This window comes from Polypterus senegalus, chromosome 1 (assembly GCF_016835505.1).
Source record: "Polypterus senegalus isolate Bchr_013 chromosome 1, ASM1683550v1, whole genome shotgun sequence".
NCBI lineage: Eukaryota > Metazoa > Chordata > Cladistia > Polypteriformes > Polypteridae > Polypterus > Polypterus senegalus.
The window spans coordinates 266,066,498-266,088,266 of NC_053154.1; the positions used below are offsets into that span (position 1 = coordinate 266,066,498).

Below are 21,769 nucleotides of genomic sequence, written 5' to 3' on the forward strand. Positions count from 1 at the left end.
TCAAATCTTTGTATGATTTGACAGTAAAACTTTGCAACATTCTATGATCTGCTTCTCACAACTGAAAGAGGGCACCGTGGCGGATGTTTGCCAACTTGCAGACCAACCATAAGCGTTACCTGATAGGTAACCACCCATACAATCAGATTGTGATTCAGACTATGAATGCCATGAATAAATATATATACAAACACACACACACACTGTATTTACTCATATATGGAAACAATTAAAGCATGCATGTAAAGTAGTTTAGGCTGTTACTCATTATGTGTGTTTTAACTGCTCAGTAGTTAAGTATAGTGTGGTGTGGGTTAGTTTGCTATTTGCACAAGTGTGCCCGGAGATGTTGGCGTGCCATCCAAATTCATTTCAACAGCCTGTGGTTCCCTTTGGCCATGTGCTGGTAAAAGAAATGAACTGTTGGATACTCTATTATTTAGTTATTTTCTTAACCCACTTATTTCAATATACTGTAGTGTCTTGGGGGAACAAAATACATAGCAGAAGCATCAATAGCAGGGCAGTAACATTCCACTCTGAAGGCCTATATTATAACATAACATAACATTTGCACACCCACTTAACCCAGTTAGGAGTGGCAGTTTATATTATTCATTTTGAAACTTGTGTATCCAGTTCAGGGTCACAAGGGCTTATACCCTGCTAAAACATATCTCTCTATTATAAAAAAAAATCTTGCAACGATACAAGACTTTTTTCCTGCAACAAGATATGATTTTTTGAAGAGAGACAGTGAGACACTTTAACGTCCCAGGAGACGGTGAAGTCTTGTCATATTACAACCTTTAGATGCAAGTCCCATGATACACATGCAGAGCAGGTTAGAGATAATGGAAGTAGGAAAATTCGCAAGTCTCCAAAAAAATTAGAGTAAAGATTGCATTAGCACAAACAAACGGAACATATTACTCTGTGAAATAACGGAACAGCGAAAAGAGATCAAATTGTGTTTGAGGATGTCTGGGGGAGAAGAGAGACAAGGCAATGAGACAAAAGGACAGCTGCTGTACAGGCTTTTAAGTGTTTGAAGAGCCACACAAAATGCAGATGAAGCGGCACGGCAACAGCAACAAGCCAGCGGCTGATCGAGCAAAGAGGAGGTAAAAACAAAACAACTGTTATTTGATTCCCATTGTATCATCATTTAGGAGGGGTTTTGGAGGACCGACTCCATCTCCTTGGGGTGTGTTCAGGTCCTCTCTTCACAACGGTGCGTAGCACTGGTGGGGCGGAAGGGGTTGGTGAGCGAAGTCAGCAGGCGGCGAAGCCCTCTAGTTGTTTAATACATAACATTTTAAAAGCTGATTATTCAGGGGTGTGGGGTGCCAGAGCCTAGCCCAGTAGCACTGGTTTGGGCACCTGCAGCCTTAGAGCACCCACTCATACATACTGGCAGACACCCAGGGCCAATCTGGAATTGACAATCAACCTAAGATCTTAGTGTCTTTGGGTGGGAAACTGGAGGACCTGATTAAAAGCCCTTCTGACATGGGGAGAACATGCAATCACCATGCAGTTAATAACTGGCCATGGGATCTAAGAGGCAGCAGGCCAACCACTGAGTCATAGTGCAGCCCTTATTATGTTACTAGCAAAATACCCGTGCTTCGCAGCGGCGAAGTACTGCCTTAAATATTTTATTAAGATGAAAATTAAACCTTTTTAAACTGAGGGAAAATATACCAATAATTATTTGTTAAGGATCTCTTTGTATACCACATTGTGAGTTCGGCCCTCCGGTTGTAATATGACCAAGCTGTGTGCTGAGCTTACTCTTGAGCATGCAACGTACAGCTGGCCATGTGAACAGTAATCTTGTTTCAAATCTCACAGCTTGGATTGCTGCTGTCATAATCGGTTTGAGTTTCATGGTTTGTTTCAATTACAACACTATTTGTAGGACTTGTGTTGAAGAGACATTTGGCATCTGTCTAGCGTTGTAAGTATACAACCGGTTTCATTGATAACTTTACATCCAGCTTTTGAGAGTTTAAACATTCATAAACATCAATGTGTCCACTACTGAAATCGTCACCTGTCAATCTAAGATGTTTAAGAGGCATTGGCGGTTGTCAAAAGGCTTAAAATATTTGGCCATTTCGGTACACTTGAAAGCGACAACCGAACAATTCACTGGCAGCCATCAACTCACATGCAGATGCATAGGTGAAGGGCTTAAGCATTTCACTCTTCTAGTGCTCCTGTGTAGAATAATTATCTCCTGTACCGTCATCAGTCCACACCTTGAACCTGTCCCAGTCATTCAATACATAAGACACAATGTTCCTATCAAGAGTGAGCCTGATATGGCCGTGCAATACGTAACAAAGAGAATGGAAAAGGCAGGTGCCATCTCTGGGCATGGAAACCACTCGGTAAGTGACAGTTCTTTGATCGATGGTGATCACCTCGATAGACATTTTAATGGGGGTACGGTTGGAATGATAAAGGAAATGGGTACCCGAACAATGTAAAGGAAGTCTAAAATACCTAAACAATAACTATAATCGTAATAAATGAACAATAAAACAGCGGAGAAGCCATGGATTAAATAAAAAGGCTGTAGTTATCAGCAGGGAGACGTGAATCCCGTGGCGAAGCAAGGAAGAAAATGTAGAGACTGGAGCGACAGATGGCCTTATATAGGCAGGCAGCCAACAACGTGGGAGGCGTTGGGATGGGGGACCCAACGCCGCCTCACACGGTGACCGAGCTGCAAACTATGGACGTATATATGTACGTAAGTGGGATTCAGTTAGCATTGGGAACCCGCGTACCAAATTTCTTGAAGATGGGACCATAAGTAACAAAGACCGTTGAAAAGTTCGATATGACGGCCGACAGTGGCATCATACCACCGAAATAAGTACCAAATTTCAGCCTTCTACTTACACGGGAAGTTGGAGAATTAGTGACATTGGAAAGTCAATATGGCGGCTGACAGTGGCGTCATACCACCGAAATAAGTATGTACATTGGTTTCGGTTAGTGCAGGGAAGCCGCCTACCAAATTTCATATAGATGGGGCCATGAATAAGAAAGTTCAACATGGCGGATGTTGTTGATCGTTATGACCGTAACAGGTAGAATTTCAAAATGAAACCTGCTTAACTTTTGTAATTAAGCTGTAAGGAATGAGCCTGCCAAATTTCAGCCTTCTACCTACACGGGAAGTTTCAGAATTAGTGACGTTGGAAAGTTCAATATGGCGGCCGACAGTGGCGTCATACCACCAAAATAAGTAAGTACATTGGTTTTGGTTAGCGCAGGGAAGCCACCTACCAAATTTCGTGAATATGGGGTCAGCCTTCTACCTACACGGGACTTTGGAAAATTAGTGACGTTGGAAAGTTCAATATGGTGGCCGACAGTGGCGTCATACCATCGAAATAAGTACGTACATCGGTTTCGGTTAGCGCAGGGAAGCCACCTACCAAATTTCGTGGAGATGGGGCCATAAATAAGAAAGTTCAACATGGCGGACGTTGTTGACCGTTATCGACCGTTATGACCGTTACGTGTAGAATTTCTAAATGAAACCTGCTTAACTTTTGTAAGTAAGCTGTAAGGAATAAGCCTGCCAAATTTCAGCCTTCTACCTACACGGGAAGTTGGAGAATTAGTGATGAGTGAGTGAGTCAGTGAGTGAGTGAGTGAGTGAGTCAGTCAGTCAGTCAGTCAGTCAGTCAGTCAGTCAGTGAGGGCTTTGCCTTTTATTAGTATAGATATTTCATTACTATATATTATAATATAACATTTTCTAATTTCTGCCACATTACAACACAACATTTTCTAAACTCGTATTATCTCCTTCATTTACATAATTGGTTTTTAATAAGTTTTCTAGTTTCTGGCAGTTATTGAATAATCCATCCATCCATTATCCAACTCGATATATCCTAACTACAGGGTCATCGGGGTCTGCTGGAGCCAATCCTAGCCAACACAGGGCGCAAGGCAGGAAACAAACCCCGGGCAGGGCACCAGCCCACCGCAGTATTGAATAATCTTTTTGTCTTATTTTTCTAAATGTTCTTATCTTGTCTTTTTTGTTTTTCCTTGTATGTGAGCCCATATGCACTTTATGCCTGCAGAAGGCCTGTATCAAGGCCTGTCAAAAGTCAGAGCCCTGTAATGCACACTATGACTTCCTGACCTCTGTTTGTTGATGCAGTGGTGGGCTCAAAACTTTGAATTGGAGAAGTGGGCTCAGTATTTATAATTAAATTAATAAAACCTTTTAAAACCATTAAGCAAATGGCAAAGAAGGAATATGTTAAGTTAAGGTCATCAACCAACAGACAAAAGTATGAGAAGACAACATTCTAGTGCAAACAAATATCTGGTGTTTTGGCCAAATACAAAGAATGTCGTCTGGCTTTGTGTGTCACTAATGATGACGTATGCATAATAAGATCTAAATGGAGTGACATCACAAAACACAGAGACATGAAAGTGAAAGGGGAAGGCTTAATTACAGGTAGTTCTAAGCACCGACCTAGCACTGAGAGGATAAAAATTATAAGATACAAGATTGACAATAATTCAACAACAACAATAATAATAGAAATCCTTTAAACTGGCATAGTATAAGAAACAAAGAAATGGAAAAATAAAATAAAACGATTGACACAGCAACAGTACTATAACTTTAGGCTTTGAATGAATTTGTAAAGGCTGATTTAATTAAAAGTACAAGCATCTCTCAAATGGACTTACACTAAAACTTAGTGCCTAAATTAAAATTTTGATTATACCCTTCAATTTTTCTACTAGCACTCTAAAACTGTTCTCCATGTCGTTCTCTCAAAGCTCTCTGAGGCCATGCCTTAATTAGATTGTGATATTGCTTTTTTAGCATTCATTGGTGAGGATACAGTAAACAGGAATCATGGGTAAATGGTTAAAGATGTTGTTTTGTGGTATAAAAGTTTCTAGGAAAGGCAATTTAACCACTAAGGTTCTTTTTATACTGGTGGACAAATGAAAACTGGAAATGCCTAAGCCGTTAGCCTTGATTCACACATATGTCCTGCAAAACTGTCTGTTCAACATTCACTCATCACAGAAGAGCTCAAATACAAAGCAAGAGCATCTCAACATTGGCCAAGGCCAGCTACCTCAACTTAAGTACCTTACCAGGAGGCGTCCCTGCTGGGATTCACTTACATATCGATCCATCTTCAGATTGCGTCCCCTGAACGGGCTACACTTCAGAATACCCCAGCAAAACCAGGAACAGCTACTCCTGTCAGGCTTTGTATCCCGACGGCTCCCTTGGAATGGGCTACACGGTCTAACAGAAGCCAAGGGCTAATCATGACCCCTGACAGTGCAATACCTAAATGGACACAGTTTGATTTATTAACAATCATCGACCATTGTTAAATGTCAGTAAACAACAGGACATCTTCAGCAAAACAATATTCAAAACTATTTCAATCATTCATTTTGTTTCTATGAATGAGAAACCAGGTGTAAATGTTAGATAAGAAAACATACAACCTGAATGATTCAAATCAGGGTCACACAACAAGCTTCGTTTCAGGTGGCCAAGACTTTGGTTGTTGCAGACTTTGACTTCTTAAACCCAGCATGATGCTTGGGAGCAAACAGGCAGCCTGTGGTCTTCCCTCTGGCAGTTGTTTCTGTCTCTCCCCTGGTCTTAACAGTTAATGCTGTCTCTCTGGCAGTGCCTTTTTAAAACCTTTGAATTTATAGGGTCTTGCTGACTGCCCCTTTTCACAATAAAACCCTGCCTTATGTCAGTCAAAGTTTGGGAAAACCGATGAGTTCCCAGGGTCTGGTTGATTATCGATTATGTTACTTTTGTCTTGACAACAACACATGTTCATCTTAAAGTCCCAAGCCTCCATTTTGTATTTTCTTCCAAGCATACACACACTGGTCACTTTATCTAAGCTTAACATATATGTTCTAATAAATAATGACACTCTTTAACAATTTATACTTATTTTCCCACAATTCTTGTCTATGTCTATTTTGCCTACACCCGAGAATGTTATCTACTTCCAAAATTTGACAGTCTTGAGAAATGACCTCATGAATATTAATGAGCTAATGAGGTCATTTGTACCTGCCTGCCCTTTCAGGTACAGAACATTTCTCACATGAGCTCTGAACCCATTATCTAAATGATTCTAAAATAAAAAGAGGCAGATATAAAACACACAAATTAAATATTACGAGTCATATTTAGCACACTGTAAAAGCTCCGTTTTCCAACAACATTACAGATGTTATCAATTGGAGTTTCCTGTAAAGCAATAATAAAGTGTGGGCTCCATAAGTTTGACTGTTTCATTTATGTTAGGTAGAATGTCCAGGGGGACTGGGCGGTCTCATGGTCTGGAATCCCTACAGATTTAATTTTTTGTTTTTTCTGTCCCCCCTGGCCATTGAACCTTACTCTTATTCGATGTTAATTAATGTTGATTTATTTTGTTTTCTTATTGTGTCTTTTATTTTTCTATTCTTTATTATGTAAAGCACTTTGAGCTATTGTTTGTATGAAAATGTGCTATATAAATAAATGTTGTTGTTGTTGTTGATAAGCAAGCTTATGAACAGGTCAGCATCCTACCTGTTGTTCCCAGCAGAGGTCACTTCCACTTCAGTCAGGTCCCAAGGCAACCTACTGCCTTTAGCTGGAGTAGGCCCAAAAATGTGGAGCTGCAGAAACAACTAAACATCCCAACAAGGAGACGGGAAGCCATCAACCTTTGGCCTTGTATAAATAAGGGGAAAGTAAAGAATCTTTATGAAACTAAGATTTATTAACAGAACTCTCAAAAATATAAAGAATGGGACAACAGAGCAAAGGGGGCACAAAGGAGTCACCTGAAAAGCTATTCTAAAGTAAAGAAAGTCCCAAAACACTGGCCAGTAATTGGACTCTTTTAAACAAAAGACCACAACAACAACCACAGAATCCAACAGTAACCAGTAATGCATACAGCACTCCAACAGGAAACAAGAATGGTTCACACTCTGAAATCTTTGTACTCAGTTTAAATAACTTAAGGGAGGGGCCAGGAATGGTGATGTCAGGGAGGTCCCACCTCTTGGGGCTCCACCCACACAGAACATGGAATGTCAGTATATTTAAAGAGACAGAAAATAATTACCCAATAATGAATGAAACTCGAAGATATAAACATATGAAAAATAATAATACAAAGACAATAAAATATGTAAAAATTAATTATTATGCAACAAAAGATAAATATTTTACTTTGATTTCATTGGAGTATTGTGATATTAATAGGCTAGTCAGTTTCATTTTTAGGAACCTAAATTAAATGTATATGTTTATTTTTTATGCAGCTGCCTGATAAGAGTATGGTTGAGCTGTCACCATCACCATAAGCTACATGTTGGGCAGACGGGTTACGGATTAAGGAGAGAGCTATTTGATGATTCTTTTGTACAATAATCAAAAATCAATAATGCTTTTGTTTTACTCGTGTGACTTAGATTTGATCTTTTTTAAAGGAATATAAATGTGCTGGTGGTTTGCGTTTCTACAGCTAAGGTATCAGGCTCCTATATGGCAGTTCTACTTATTTGGGAAATTTTACAAAGACATGCATCTTGTGATCACAGAGTATGTTTTTCTATCCGCACTATTATGTTCTGCCAAGGAAAGAGGGAACAAGCCATTACCTGGTAAAAAAAGCATTTTAAAATCAACTCTAAACGTTACTGGAAGCCAGTGTTTACTGATTTGTTTTTGTTTCACTTTTTTGTTTAATACCTATTTGCATTTGATTTATTTTCTTTTGTTATTATTTTGTATTGTTATTTTTTATGTTATATTTCCATTGACATTTTCTCATCGCAGGAGACATTGTTTTCCAGTTTAGTGTTGGATTGGCAATGCATTCTTATGTTTACATTGTGTGAAAATAGGAACCAGAGAGATCTATAAACAGTTGGGGTCCGTAGCTGAGTCCCATTCAATGCCAACCAATAAGACCCTCACATAACAGCACTGGCTTCTTCACCCTGAAGAAAACACTTCTGTGGTGGAGTATGAAAAAATAAATAAATAAATAACAACTAGCATATAGGTTAATAAATATTTTTAACTTGTATAATTGTTTCAAGAGCGAAAAAGCTGGGCCAACCACTTTTTTCTACCCCCAAAAAAGAGCCTTAATTGTATTTTTTTTTCTTAAAATTAGAGAGAATGATGGGCTGGGGAGGGGTAGAAGGCTTTCCATCGATCTACTTATAACCAGTTTGGCAAGGGTGCTTTGTCACAACTCTGTGCCACTCACCCCCAGGTAGGTCATAAACTACCCAGCTACTCTGAGAAAAAAGGGCAGTCTATCTGAATGGAATGGTACGCTACTGAGCCGTGAATCTTGTTGAAACAAGAATTGTTATGAAGTAGGGACTGGAGGACTGAGGTTGTTGAATAAGGAGCGGCACTCTGTAACATGATGCCCCATCAGTCCCCGACATGCCACAGGAATTGTGATGCTGCTGTTGGCATCTGGTTTCGTGCAGCCCGTTCACCTCTCACACTGTCCAGTCCTATCCTCTGTCTTTTGTTTTTCTTCTCATTCAATTGTCCCCTCACTCTGCTGAGAAGGCTCACTTTATATCCCTTTATTATCCTGCTCCGAGGTGTGAATGAAGCAACTGACTGACCCGCTCCCATTTGTATGTGAATGCACAATCAGCCAAGCACCCCTCAGAGCAGCACATGCACATGCACACTTGCACTTGCACTTGAACCTGTTCAGAACCTGCATGCTCTGGGACTCACAATTATTAATTTAAAATCATGCCTCACCCCGCACCTCTTATCACACACCATTGCTGCTCTTGATGGAATACTATTTGTGACATTGCAGGCTTACCATTTTTATAGATGCCCCTGCCGCTGGCTTTGAAGCTGCTCATTTACATGATGGAATACCAACTCATACAGTGGGTGACTCATCCTTGGCAATTGCAATTTGTCAGCACTGTTACAATCTATGTCAGAATGTGCTCCAAACTGCTCTTCAATGTCATATACATATACGAACACGTTCTGATTTCAAAGGGGGAGCATTTACCCACCATCACTTAGGTGCACCATGTACCCATGAGTTGGCCCTTGATGTAATGACCGCGCGTTCTTTCCGGCTGTCTCAGTATGTCGCTTTATAAACACCCAGTGTGTTAGCCAACATCTGTTAAAGATCCTGCCTTGAACCTCATGTGCAGCAGCTTTATGTTTTCTGCATGTGGAGGTTATCTATGCAATTGAGAACATAGCAGCAGCACTCTTTATAAAGTACAGAGTGGACAACCCTGGTCAAACCAATCGAGCTGTTCTGTCTCGAGGACATCAAACAAAGCAGCTTCTCTAACCGACATAAACTCTGCTTCCCAAAAACTGTGGCGTTATACGTGCCGGGACGCCCAGGAGGACCGGAGGAGGGCTTGTGCCTCCTCCAGACCGCGAGGGGGCGTCCGCCCTGGTTATGTTGGGGGCCTTGGGTAAAGGGCTTGGAAGCCCAGCCCTGTAAGGACCCGTGGCCACCGCCAGGCGGCGCCCCGGTGCCTGGATATCCCTGGAGCCCAGCACTTCCGCCACACCAGGAAGTGCTGGGGGGAAGATGACAGGGGACACCCAGATGGCTTCTGGGTGCGCAGCCGGCACTTCCGCCACACTGGGGCGTGTCTGCGGAGGAGTGCCGGGAAGCAGCTGGAGCCCATCCGGGTTCCTATTTAAGGGGCCACCTCCCTTCAGTCGATAGCGGAAGTCGGGGGGGAAGAGAGACGGAGCTGAAGAGAGAAGGACTGGAGGCGGCCAGGAGACAGAGGCATTGGAACTGCGAGGCCTGGACATTGGGGGATCGGTGCTGGAGGCACTGGGGTTTGTGTGCACTGTATATAACTGTAAATAAACGTGTGTTGGGTGAAATACGATGTCCGCCTGTCTGTGTCCGGGTTCAAGTTCACAACGTATACACAAATGTTTTCTCAAATTCATGAAGCACATGGACGTAAGTTGATCTTTTAACCTAATAGAGTATTAATAATAATACAGCATAAATGATAACTAATTAATACTTGTTGGCGTTTGAAAGATACTGTAGTAAAATAGTGATAGTCAAACAGAGGCGACCATATAGGCACAGAAACTAACGGTGCATCTCTTAGTTGTAGTGGTGATAGGAAAAGACGAGGCACCCTGTTACTGTCGTTATAATGAATGTCGTTCAGTAAAAGAGGTGAAACAACTTGCAGTCCTCTGTAGTCCACCAATATTCATCAAGTTCGTCGATTCTTGCTTATAAATGTTTTGCACTGCAAAGAGAAGTGGTCACCAGCTTAAATACAAGAGGTTTGTGCCGAGTCAGGGTCGTCTTAATGTATGGGCACTGGCCGGGGGCACCAGGAGAACAGGGACCCACGATGTTTCAGATGCCTATGCATGTTTCTGTTTCACTATCAAAACTGGGGGTCTATGATGCAGTTACCATGGCCCTGTGCTGAGTACGTTTGTAATGGTGATTAAGAAAGATAAGAAAAGTTTTATTTATTATTTTATAATTATGTGTCAGGTATTAGAAATGGCTAGTTAGAACACTGTACATTAAAAGTTTCACAAAAATAATACTTACAATTTATGACATGTTTCAAAACCAGAAACTGTTGCTCAATTAAGAATACAAATGTTTTTAAAATATTAAGGGATATAAATTACATTTTAAGCTGTGTTTTAGCTGCCAGTATCAGTTAATTGCTTCAAAGTGCAAAAATATTTTATGGATAAGTTTGGTATAGATTCAGAAATATATATTTTTTAATTTTATTGAATTTATTAAAATCAAATAACTTTCCATACACATAACTCAAATTTTACAAAAAGAAAAAAAAGGGTTTGAAACAAATCAACCCCCACCCCTGAAAAAGAGAGCTAGGCCAGCAGAGTAAAACTCTATGCTAGTAAAAATAAGTAAATAGATAAATTAATAAATGAATGAAGAGAAATGGAGTAAAAGAGGGGAGAGAACCTGCTTCCTCAATTTAAATGCTTATTCTAAAATGTTATTGATTAGATCCTGCCAGGTTCTGAAAAAGTTTTGTACAGATCCTCCAAGTGAGAATTTGATTTTTTCCAGTTTCAAATAGTGTATAACACCAGTTACCCACTGACATAACAGAGAAGAATTAGGGTTCTTCCAGTTGAGCAAGATAAGTCTATATGCTAGTAGTGAAGTAAAGGCAATTGCAGTTTGTTTGCATTTCTCCAACTTAAGCCCATCTGGAAGTTCACCAAACACAGCTGTTAGTGGGTTAGGAGGGATTGTGACATCTAAGCTGTCTGAAAGGCATTTAAAGATTTTGGTCCAGAATGATGTTCATTTGGTGCAGGCCCAAAACATGTGACCCAGTGAGGCTGGAACTTGATTGCAGCGTTCGCAGGTTGGATCTTGCCCTGGAAACATTTTGGACAATTTTAAACGAGACAGATGCACTCGATATATTATTTTAAGTTGAATAATTATGTTTTGTGCACATGGAGCTCAAGTGAATTCTGTGCATTGCTACTTTTCACTACTTTTAGATAGATAGATAGATAGATAGATAGATAGATAGATAGATAGATAGATAGATAGATAGATAGATAGATAGATAGATAGATTTCTTTATTGTCATTATGCATACACATTATGCTAAATTTTTTTGTTGGTAGGACTCAGCTTCAAGGTAGAATACGTAAAATACACAATACACAATAAATAATAAAATAAACATAATAAGTATAAAAGACAGCAGCAATAAAACATCATCAAGTCCAGACTTTTCCTGAGGTAGTACGCCTGCAGAGACCAGTGTGTGTGGGTCTGCAGGGAAGGAATACGAGTGAGTGTGTTTGATTACGAGTTGAAAGTGCGTGTGCATGTCTACAGGGGGGCAGGTTAGGGGTTGATGTAGATGTACAGTATGTGTGTGTATCAGTGGGGGCAGATGGACTTCACAGCTCTGGGGAAAAAGCTGTCTTTCATTCTGCTGGTACGTGTTTTTATGTTTCTGTATCGCTTTCCCGAGTAAGAGATCACAAATATTCTATATAAAAACAGTGAATATCTGTAAAAATACTGTATATGAAATGCAAATATTACAGTGCCCGTTTTTATCTGCAAATTCTGATGCATTTCATTTATTTTTTCTCATATTATATTAAAAAAATACAAAAATGTACCATTGAGCACTTTTCTATATTTTAATGACTGGGAATATGAACAAAACAAAAATATAAAATATTTAATGATGCTTTCTATTTAACTTTAATGGCTACTAAACCAATATACTGGTCCATAATTGAAACAGTATGATCTATGAGTAGTAATGAGAATTGAATTTTAATTGTTTACTGCCTTAACTTTACTGAATGATTTAAGACGTGTAGGTATCTGTGCTTCTGAATGGCAGCTTTGCTGGCAAGAATTTAACTCTTAAATTGTGTTTTTTTTACTTTAGTAATGTGCACATTTCATTCAAAATCTACCATTACATTGTCAGCTTATACTGCCGTTATTGAGTCTGTTAAAATCAGCTGTAATGTTTAAAATGTTTAAAATATAAAAGAAAAAGGTTGCAACAAGATCCCCCATGACCTGTAAATCATCCACTGTAGCCAAGTATGGTTGAGAATGAAGCAGAGCCCAGTCATCTGAAAAGTGTAGCGTGCGGCCAGGGCTCTTGCCCAGCTGGGATGCTTTCACGCTGGGAGGACTGGGGAGCAAGCGTGGCCAGAGCGTTACCTCACCCGTGACGCTAGATGGCAACCCCCCTGGGTTGCAGCAGTGCCTCAGACTCCTGCAGGGCTTCATGGGAGTTGGAGTGTGGTGCAGCCTTTTTGGGATCTGCAGGTGCCGCCAGGGGGTGCTGCAGCAGGAGCTGCTGAGCTCTTATGGGTAGTTGCTCCACCACACCCGGAAGTGCTGCCAGAAACGAGCAATCAAGCACCTGGAGAACTTCCAGGTGCGTTATAAAAGGAGCCAACAGCCACTACTCGGGGAGCCAGAGTTGGGAGGAAGAGCAACAAAGCTTGACCCGAGGACTGAAGGAGGAGAGAAGGAAAAGAGTAAAAGAAAGGATTAATTGTTTGTGCTCTGCTTGTGCTTAGACTGTGTCATACTTGTGGGGAACAGGGAAGGCATTTCCCACAAAGGGAAAAGAAAAAATAAACCTAGTGTGCATTGAACTTGTGTCCCACACATGTTTGTGTCAGGTTCAGCTGGCAGCTCCAGCCTGGTGGACGACAAAGGATACCCCAATGATAACAAAAACGCCATTTTTAAAAAAATGATCCCCTTTGGTGCATCAATGCATAAAAGTAAGGTGCACTTGCAGATACAGTACAACAGCTGGCACACAGCATTGTATTTGTCAAAGCGCATACTTCAAGTAACAATTGATAAAATATACAGGACTGGTGCACAGTTAATGATGTACTTCAGTTCAGCCATAATCAGCAACCCGATCTGCTCCAAATGCCTACATGTTTATCTTTCTTATTCAGTACTTTCATGTATTTGAGGAAGTGCAATACAACCACATTAATCTGAGGTTCTGAAATTTGGTTCTACATGCTGGTGCTGTGCTGATCCTGCTTACTTAGTATCAAGAAGATTAAAAAGCTTTTCACTGTTTAGATATAGATATCGCTTTCATTTCTTGTGCCTCCTACTGCAAAACTTTATTTCTAAAACTGTAAGCTTTTATTGTCTCTACTGAAGTCTTTGCCATCTCAAATAAGGTTCAGAACTGCTTCAAGTGGTGTGTGTATATGCTATTAATATGTCTTTTAATAAATTATTATTATTTTTAAATAAATATATATATATATATATATATATATATATATATATATATATATATATATATATATATGCCGGGATGCCCCTGTGATAGAAGGACCAGGGGAGATGGCATATTCAGGGCACTACCTCTCCTGCAACACTAGAGGGCAACCCCCCTGGGTCACTGCAGGGCCACAGGTTTGGAGGTTAGACGCTCAACCCTGCTGGGGCCCGTGGAGGAGTGGAGGCAGAAGGACTGGCAGAAAAAGGGACTGTGTTGTGTTAGTGATTTGTTCACGGTGCTGGTTTGTAAATAAACTGTGTGCTGGGTGGCAAAACCTGTGTCCTGCCTGTCTGTGTCTGGGTTAGGGTGGCTGTACGTGCCCTGTGCTTCACAATTGGCATCCCAGATGGGACCTCCTGGTCATCAGTACGCAGGAGACCCATTTATAAAAAATTTGTGGGCAGCCCAGCACAGCAGCGCAAGGCGCGCACACGCACAGCAGCACAGTGGCGGCCACACACGCGGCTTGTCAGTGGCACGCCCTGAAGCCACACTTGTGAGAAAAGAAAAAAAAAAGGTGAGAGAGCTGCTGAAGCCTCACAGAAGCACCGCACCTGCTCCAATGGGGAAAAAAAAAGCCAGGCGCAGCCCAAAGACAGCAGGTGGCCCGACACCCACCTTAGTTATTGGTGAGCAGATTGGCTTGCCAGGAGAAGAGGCCACCCAAAGAAAGCATGCTCCAGGAGATGAATTCCAGGAGGTAGGTGCTGAACCCACTGACAGTTTGTCCTGGGAACAGTGTAACTCTTTTCCATGTGCCTACCTCTTAGGTGGAGATCGCTCGGACACATGCTGGTGGCCGGAGCACACCAATCCGTGGGGTGATGGCGGGATAGACTCATCGTAGAGAGGTTGGGGAGGTGAAGGGCTAGGACGTCCTCCCTAATGCAGGTAAAAGGGTGGACAGTGTGTGTCGAGATCCCGATGATAATCACTTGCAGATGGGGCTGGTGAAACGTTCACCCCAAATCCATACAGCATAAAGGTGCAGAGGCTCAATGGTTCACAACCGGCAGGAGAGGAGGAGCGAAACACGAGCCCACCACTGGCTGAAGCAATTAACCTGTTGTTGGCTATACAGGATTTGGAGAACATACTCCAACCCGTACAGTCTCTTTTGCAGGTGGTCGATCTGGAGAGGACAGTTGGAACACTCCTAGGGATGATACAGGAGTGTCTCAGGAAGTTCAGCGTGGGACTCTTCACCCAAATAGATGCAGCGGTACAAGTGTATGCTTCCGGTATCGTAAATAAAAATGGAACCCTTAGGGAACAGAGCCGGGATGGTTCTTAACAGACTCAAATAGCAGGGGGTCCGACAGGTGACTGTGATATAATGACCAATCATGCGGTGGGGACGGAAATGACCGGGGTGTGTGAGAGGGGCCGGCGGCTTGTGTGTGCTGACACCCAGACCACCCCGCCCAAGCAGCCAGCACAGTCTTGCACAGGTTGAAAGGTGGGCAGACAGCGCGTGGTCTCTCTTCCTCCCATAAGGAGCCAGACTGTTGCTGCGCCCCAAAGTAAGAGGAAGACCTGGTAAAAGAAGACCAGGTCTCCAAACAGTATAAAATGTGAGCCCCCATGTTCATGTCTGCCAAAGGGCAGGAGTGGAGAGAAGCCCTGACCTTGGCCGAGAGTGAGGCGGAGCGGAACTTCCCGTCCTGCTTCCATGTCCAGAGGGCACAGGTATGAGCAGGGGAGTGACGGTGTTATGACTACAACAGTTTGGTTCACAGGTGGAGGCGCTATCCTTTTAGAAATCTAATGAACACCAGAAGATGGCATTGGCACAGCACCTCCCCGTCTTCCTCTTATGCCATTTCAGGGAGGAACCGTGGATTGGAGTATGTCAGCTCCCCATCCTAGAGGAAGACAGCCATCATGGGTGAATATAAAAGGGGCCGCATTCCTACGGTCAGAGCTAGAGTCGGGAGTTGGAGGTGGACGAAGCTCCAGAGACAGGTGGAAGAAAGGCGACCCACGGACACTGAGAGAGGCCCGTGTTGGGGATGTTCGGTGTGGGGGCACTGTGTGCTGTGTGAACTTTATTATTAGTAAACGTGTGTTTTGCAAAGTGCTGTTGTTTGTTTGATGGTGGACCCGTGCTCACAATATACTGTATATATTTATTAATGTTGTAGTAATGCTGTTCGGTCTCTGTACAACCGGTGTCAGAGCTTGGTCCGCATTGCCGGCAGTAAGTCGAGCCCGTTTCCAGTGAGAGTTAGACTCCGCCAGGGCTGCCCTTTGTCACCGATTCTGTTCATAACTTTTATGGACAGAATTTCTAGGCGCAGCCAGGGTATTGAAGGGGTCCGGTTTGGTGGACTCAGGATTGGGTCACTGCTTTTTGCAGATGATGTTGTCCTGTTTGCTTCATCAGGCCGTGATCTTCAGCTCTCTCTGGATCGGTTCGCAGCTGAGTGTGAAGCGGCTGGGATTAGAATCAGCACCTCCAAATCCGAGAGCATGGTCCTCAGCCGGAAAAGGGTGGAGTGCCCTCTCAGGGTTGGGGGAGAGATCCTGCCCCAAGTGGAGGAGTTCAAGTATCTCGGGGTCTTGTTCACGAGTGAGGGAAGAATGGAGCGTGAGAACGACAGGCGGATCGGTGTGGCATCCGCAGTGATGCGGGCTCTGCATCGGTCTGTCATGGTGAAAAAGGAGCTGAGCCGTAAGGCAAAGCTCTCAGTTTACCAGTCGATCTACGTTCCTACCCTCACCTATGGTCATGAGCTATGGGTAGTGACCGAAAGAACGAGATCGCGAATACAAGCGGCTGAAATGAGTTTCCTCCGCAGGGTGTCTGGGCTTTCCCTTAAAGATAGGGTGAGAAGCTCAGTCATCCGGGAGGGGTTCAGAGTAGAACCGCTGCTCCTCCGCATCGAGAGGAGTCAGATGAGGTGGCTCGGGCATCTGATCAGGATGCCTCCTGGACACCTCCCTGGTGAGGTGTTCCGGGCACGTCCAACCAGGAGGAGGCCCCGGGGAAGACCCAGGACACGCTGGAGGGACTATGTCTCCCGGCTGGCCTGGGAACGCTTTGGGATTCTCCCGGAAGAGCTGGAAGAAGTGGCCGGGGAGAGGGAAGTCTGGGCCTCTCTGCTTAAGCTGCTGCCCCCGCGACTCGACCTCGGATAAGCGGAAGAGGATGGATGGATGGATGGATGGATATTTATTAATATATTTATATTCTGCTGATGCTTTCCAAAGCACAGCATACTGTGTATTTACTAATTTAGTTACATTTTTTACTATAGTAACTAAATTTTATTTCACTTCTTTACTTGTCAAATACTTTTAACTTAAGTAAATATTTGTTTTAGTAACAATATCTCTAATTAAGTAGAATTTTTTTAGTACTCTTTCCACCTCTGACATTAACACACCAATGGAGACCTGTTGCTGGCCAACTGAGATCTTATATGGCCAACATAGGTCTACAGAATATGAATAAAGGTCTGCAGCTAGCCAGTGGAGATCTGCAGATAGCCAAATGGAGGTGTGCAGTTAGCCAATGAAGATCATCAGATGGCTAATAAAGTTCTGCAGCTGGCCAATGGAGATCCACATCTGGCTAATGGACGTCTGCAGCTGGCCAGTGCACATAACTAGTAAATGTCTTCATCTGGACAATGGAGAACCTGCAGCTGGCCAGTGGAGATCTGCAACTGACTAATAAATGTCTGCAGCTGGCCAGTCGAGGTGTGCAGCTGGTTAATAAAGATCTTTAGATGACTAATAAAGGTCTACAACTAGCCCATGGAGGTCTGAAGTTTGCCAGTGGAGATTCCCAGCCAACTAATACCGATCTGCAGCTGACCAATGTGGGTCTACAAATGACTAATAAAGGTCTGCAGCTGGATAATGGAGGCCTGCAGCTGGCTAATACAGATCTGAAGCTGTCCAATAAAGGTCTGCAACTAGTAACACCTAAAGGTGTGTCATGACAGCCATGTGTCACCACTTGAAGGATGCTTAAGATGGAGCTGCACTTCTCCAATTTGGATTGTAAATACCCTCTTTCACGGTGCTAGCTAGAATAAGAATATATCTTTTAGGGTGATTATACTTTGGCTGCTTCTGTTGAATATATGCTGCTGGTGTTTCATGCTGTTGCTTTCTTTAGTGATGCGCATCTCTTACACTGTAGCATGAGCCCTGTTCTCCATTACTGTTAAATTTTTGATGTTCCTGCTGAAGTAGAACTAGAAAATTATTGTTCTTTGTACTTAAAAAGGTATAATGACAGTAAACTAATTTTTAACAGAATTTCGAAGTTGCAAAGACAATCAACATTTAAACAGGGCTCGCCACATGTTCACACTATGATCAAAAAATATAAAAAGAAGGCAAGCAGAAAGTTTTGGAAATCTGATAAAATATACATCAGGCAATTATCCAGAAGCATATTGTAGAACAGTAGATACTACAGCATCAAGTATTTACATTTGACAGAGGAAGACACAATAATTCATTAATTTCTAAACTCGGTATGACCATGCTGTATATTCTAAACTACACTAAACAGACAAATGTATTGGGACGTCCAACCATTACACCAACAGGGACTTTAATGACATTGCATTCAAATACATAGACTTTAATATGGAGTTGGTCCACCCCCATTGCAGCTTTCAACGAGATTTCGGAGTGATTCTATGGGAATTTGTGTCCGCTCATTCTGTAGAGCATTTATGAAGTCAGACACTGATGTTGGACATAAAGACCTGACTCGCAGTGTCCTTTCCAGTACATCCCAAAGGTGTTCGATGTGGTTGAGGTCAGAACTCTGTGTGGGCCAGTCAAGTTCTTCCACACCAAACTCATCCAACCATATCTTTATGGAACATGTTTTGTGCACTGGAGTACAGTCATGCTGGAACAGAAAAGGACCTTCCCCAAACTGTTTCCAGAAAGTCGGAAGCATAGTGTTGTCCAAAATATCTTGGTATGCTGAAGCATTAAGATTGTCTTTCACTGGAAGTAAGGGGCCTAGTCCACACATTAAAAAAACAGCCACACACTATTATTCATCCTCCACCAAACTTCATAGTTGGCACAATGCAGTCAGGCAGGTAAAGTTCTCCAGGCATCTGCCAAACTCAGACTCACCCATCTGACTGCCTAGGAGAGAAGCATGATTTGTCACATCATAGAACATGTTTCCACCACTCCATCCAATGCTTGGTCCTGGACTTGGTGAAGTGAGGCTTGCATGCACCTGCTCGGCCATGGAAACCAATTCCATGAAGCTCCTGCTGCACAGTTTTTGTGCTTACGTTAACACCAGTGGAAGTTTGGCACACTTCAGCTATGGAATCAGCAGAGCGTTGTCGACTTTTATGCACCATGACTTTAACAGTCGTTGACCCCACTCTGAGACTTTACGTGGTCTTCTGCTTTGTGGAGTTGCTTTCTTGCTAAATGCTCCCACTTTCCAATAACACCAATTACAGCTGATCGTGGAATATTCTGCAGGGATGAAATTTCATGAACCGTCTTATTGCAAAGGTGGCATCCTATCACAGTACTACATTTGAAGTCACTGAGCTCTTCAGAACGACCCATTTTGTTTCACAAATGCATGGCTAGGTGCTGTGGCAATGAGTCTGATTGAAACACCTGAATTAAACAATTAAGAGGTGTGTCCCAATACTTTTGTCCTTCTAGTGTATATATGATGGACTTGTGTTACATCGGGGCCTAAAGTAAAGTCATGTCATTTTCAAACTCACCTAATCCAGACCAGGTCACTTGGTGGGATGGGCTGGATGAGCCTATCCTAGCTAGCAAAGGGCACGAACAAACCCTTGACAGGGGTCCAGTCCATTGCAGGGTGAACACAAACACCAGACACACACACACACCCACACACACACTAGGGTCAAACCACCTAACCTGCATGTCTTTGGATAGTAGGAGGAAACCAGAGTACCCAGAGGAGACCCACAAGGGCATGGTGAGAACATGGAAATTCCAGACAGGGAGAACCTGGGACGCAAACCCCAGTCTCCTTACTGTGAATAGCACAATCACCGCTCCACTGTGCCACGCAGACTAAAGCAATGAAAATAGAAAAATACAGTAGTATGCAAAGTACCACGCAAGTCTAGTCAACTCTAACACTTCACTGGTTTGGGAAAATCACTTCTCATGATGCAGGTGTATACTTCTGTAGGTTTTCATTCAAATTTCTAACAACTGAACTGGTAAATGCTAGATAAGTGCAAGTTTGGGTAGCCTTTCAGCCAAGTCCTGAATATTCTTTGAGGTGCCTTGCTACTCCATGTCCAGTTGGTTGCTGGACAGCCTGGATTTGCTTTCCACCCTAGCAGCTTGTCTTGGATCTGTGACAGTGTATTATAGCCCCCGATGGGAATGAACACAAACAAGCAAACGTCAAAGAGATCCTGCCACCACCTCACTAGTGCATGTTGTCTGTGGTGACAATACTAAGGATTGTAAACATGAACATAAGACTGACCTTCTCAAACATGTTAATAAATGCAGTCATTGTAACATTTTAAGTATGGCGCCTGTGAAGGAAACCCAGGTGTCAGTGAGCCCAAACCCCCAAACACGAGCACACAGTGATTCCCGGGTTCAAATAAAGGTTGGTTTATTCACCTTCCAACCAGTAACAAAAGCACCAAACAGGTTTTCTTTCTCCACAGTTCACACCATTATAATTTCTCTCACCACCGCACTGCCCTCCTCCAGTCAAGTGTTGCCTCTCTACCTCCCAGCTCCGATTCACCTGAATAAGGGAGTGCGGTCCCTTTTATTACAGACCGATGAGTACTTCTGGTGCCAGGGTGATTGCCCAATCAAAGTACTTCTGGGTCACATGGAAGTCTATCACAGTAGGGAGCTTGTCTCCCTATAGTGTCATCTTGTGTCACTGCGTGACCCCAGCAGCTACATTCCTGGCATGCCGTGCTGACTTCCCACTGGGCACTGGTAACCAGGGCTGCTGCCATCTAGCGTGCTGGGGGAATATAAAACCCCTAGTGATATCTTTTCTTTTTAATGGGGTGTCCGTCCACCCTTTCTGATTCTTCCTTCCGGGTCTGCTCCCTCTCTTGGCTGGGATGCCCATCCAGCCCATGTGGCATCTACACCTCTTAATTAAAACTTTATCTGTGTGTCTTGGTTAGTCAGTGAAAACCTTGGAAGACCCCTTTTCCATTTACTATGGTGCTGCCTTGCTGTCCACTAGCAGAGTTGAATTTTTTTAGTTCATTCTTTGTTCTCCTGGGGCCTCATGTATAACGCCGTGCATAGAACTCGCACTATAACATGGCGTAAGCACAAAAGCCGAAATGTGCTTACGCACAGAAAAATCCAGATGCAGGAATCTCTGCGTACTCCAACTTCCACGTTCTTCCGCTACATAAATCCCGATCAGCGTGAAAACTAACGCTTGTGCACGCGCTTTATGTTACGCCCCAACTCCTCCCAGAATTACGCCTATTTGAATATGCAAATCAATATAAATCGCCCTTAAACTCAGCCTTCTGTGAAAAGACAATGGGAAAAGCACGGGGGAAAATATAAGAATTTCAGCGAATACCAAGTGGAGGCAAAGGAAAAACATACTATTTGTTCAAATAAACTGTGGTATAATCAACAAAAGGAAGTTGATCGAGTGACATAGCATGTTGGAGAAACTTGAAAGCTCACGTTCACAAAATCGCACAGTGCCGGAAATAAAAAAGAAGTCTGATATCAAAGTTGCCGTGAAAAGAAGAGTTGTAGCCCACTGTCTGAGTGTCATATGAAAGCTTATTAAGGTACAGAGAAAAAAAGGCACACAGTGGGGAAAAAGCACGAAATGTCA

The 21,769-nt window shown here is 42.8% G+C and overlaps 1 protein-coding gene across 1 annotated transcript in view; it reads left to right on the plus strand.

The window, feature by feature from the left end:
- The window catches only part of LOC120514549, a 107,827-nt gene that overhangs the window by 27,790 nt on the left and 58,268 nt on the right, over positions 1-21,769 (plus strand). The window contains exons 5-6 of the mRNA XM_039735023.1: positions 13,292-13,396; positions 17,674-17,865. Of these exons, the coding sequence (XP_039590957.1) occupies positions 13,292-13,396; positions 17,674-17,865 (297 nt within the window). The remainder of the gene's footprint in view (positions 1-13,291; positions 13,397-17,673; positions 17,866-21,769) is intronic.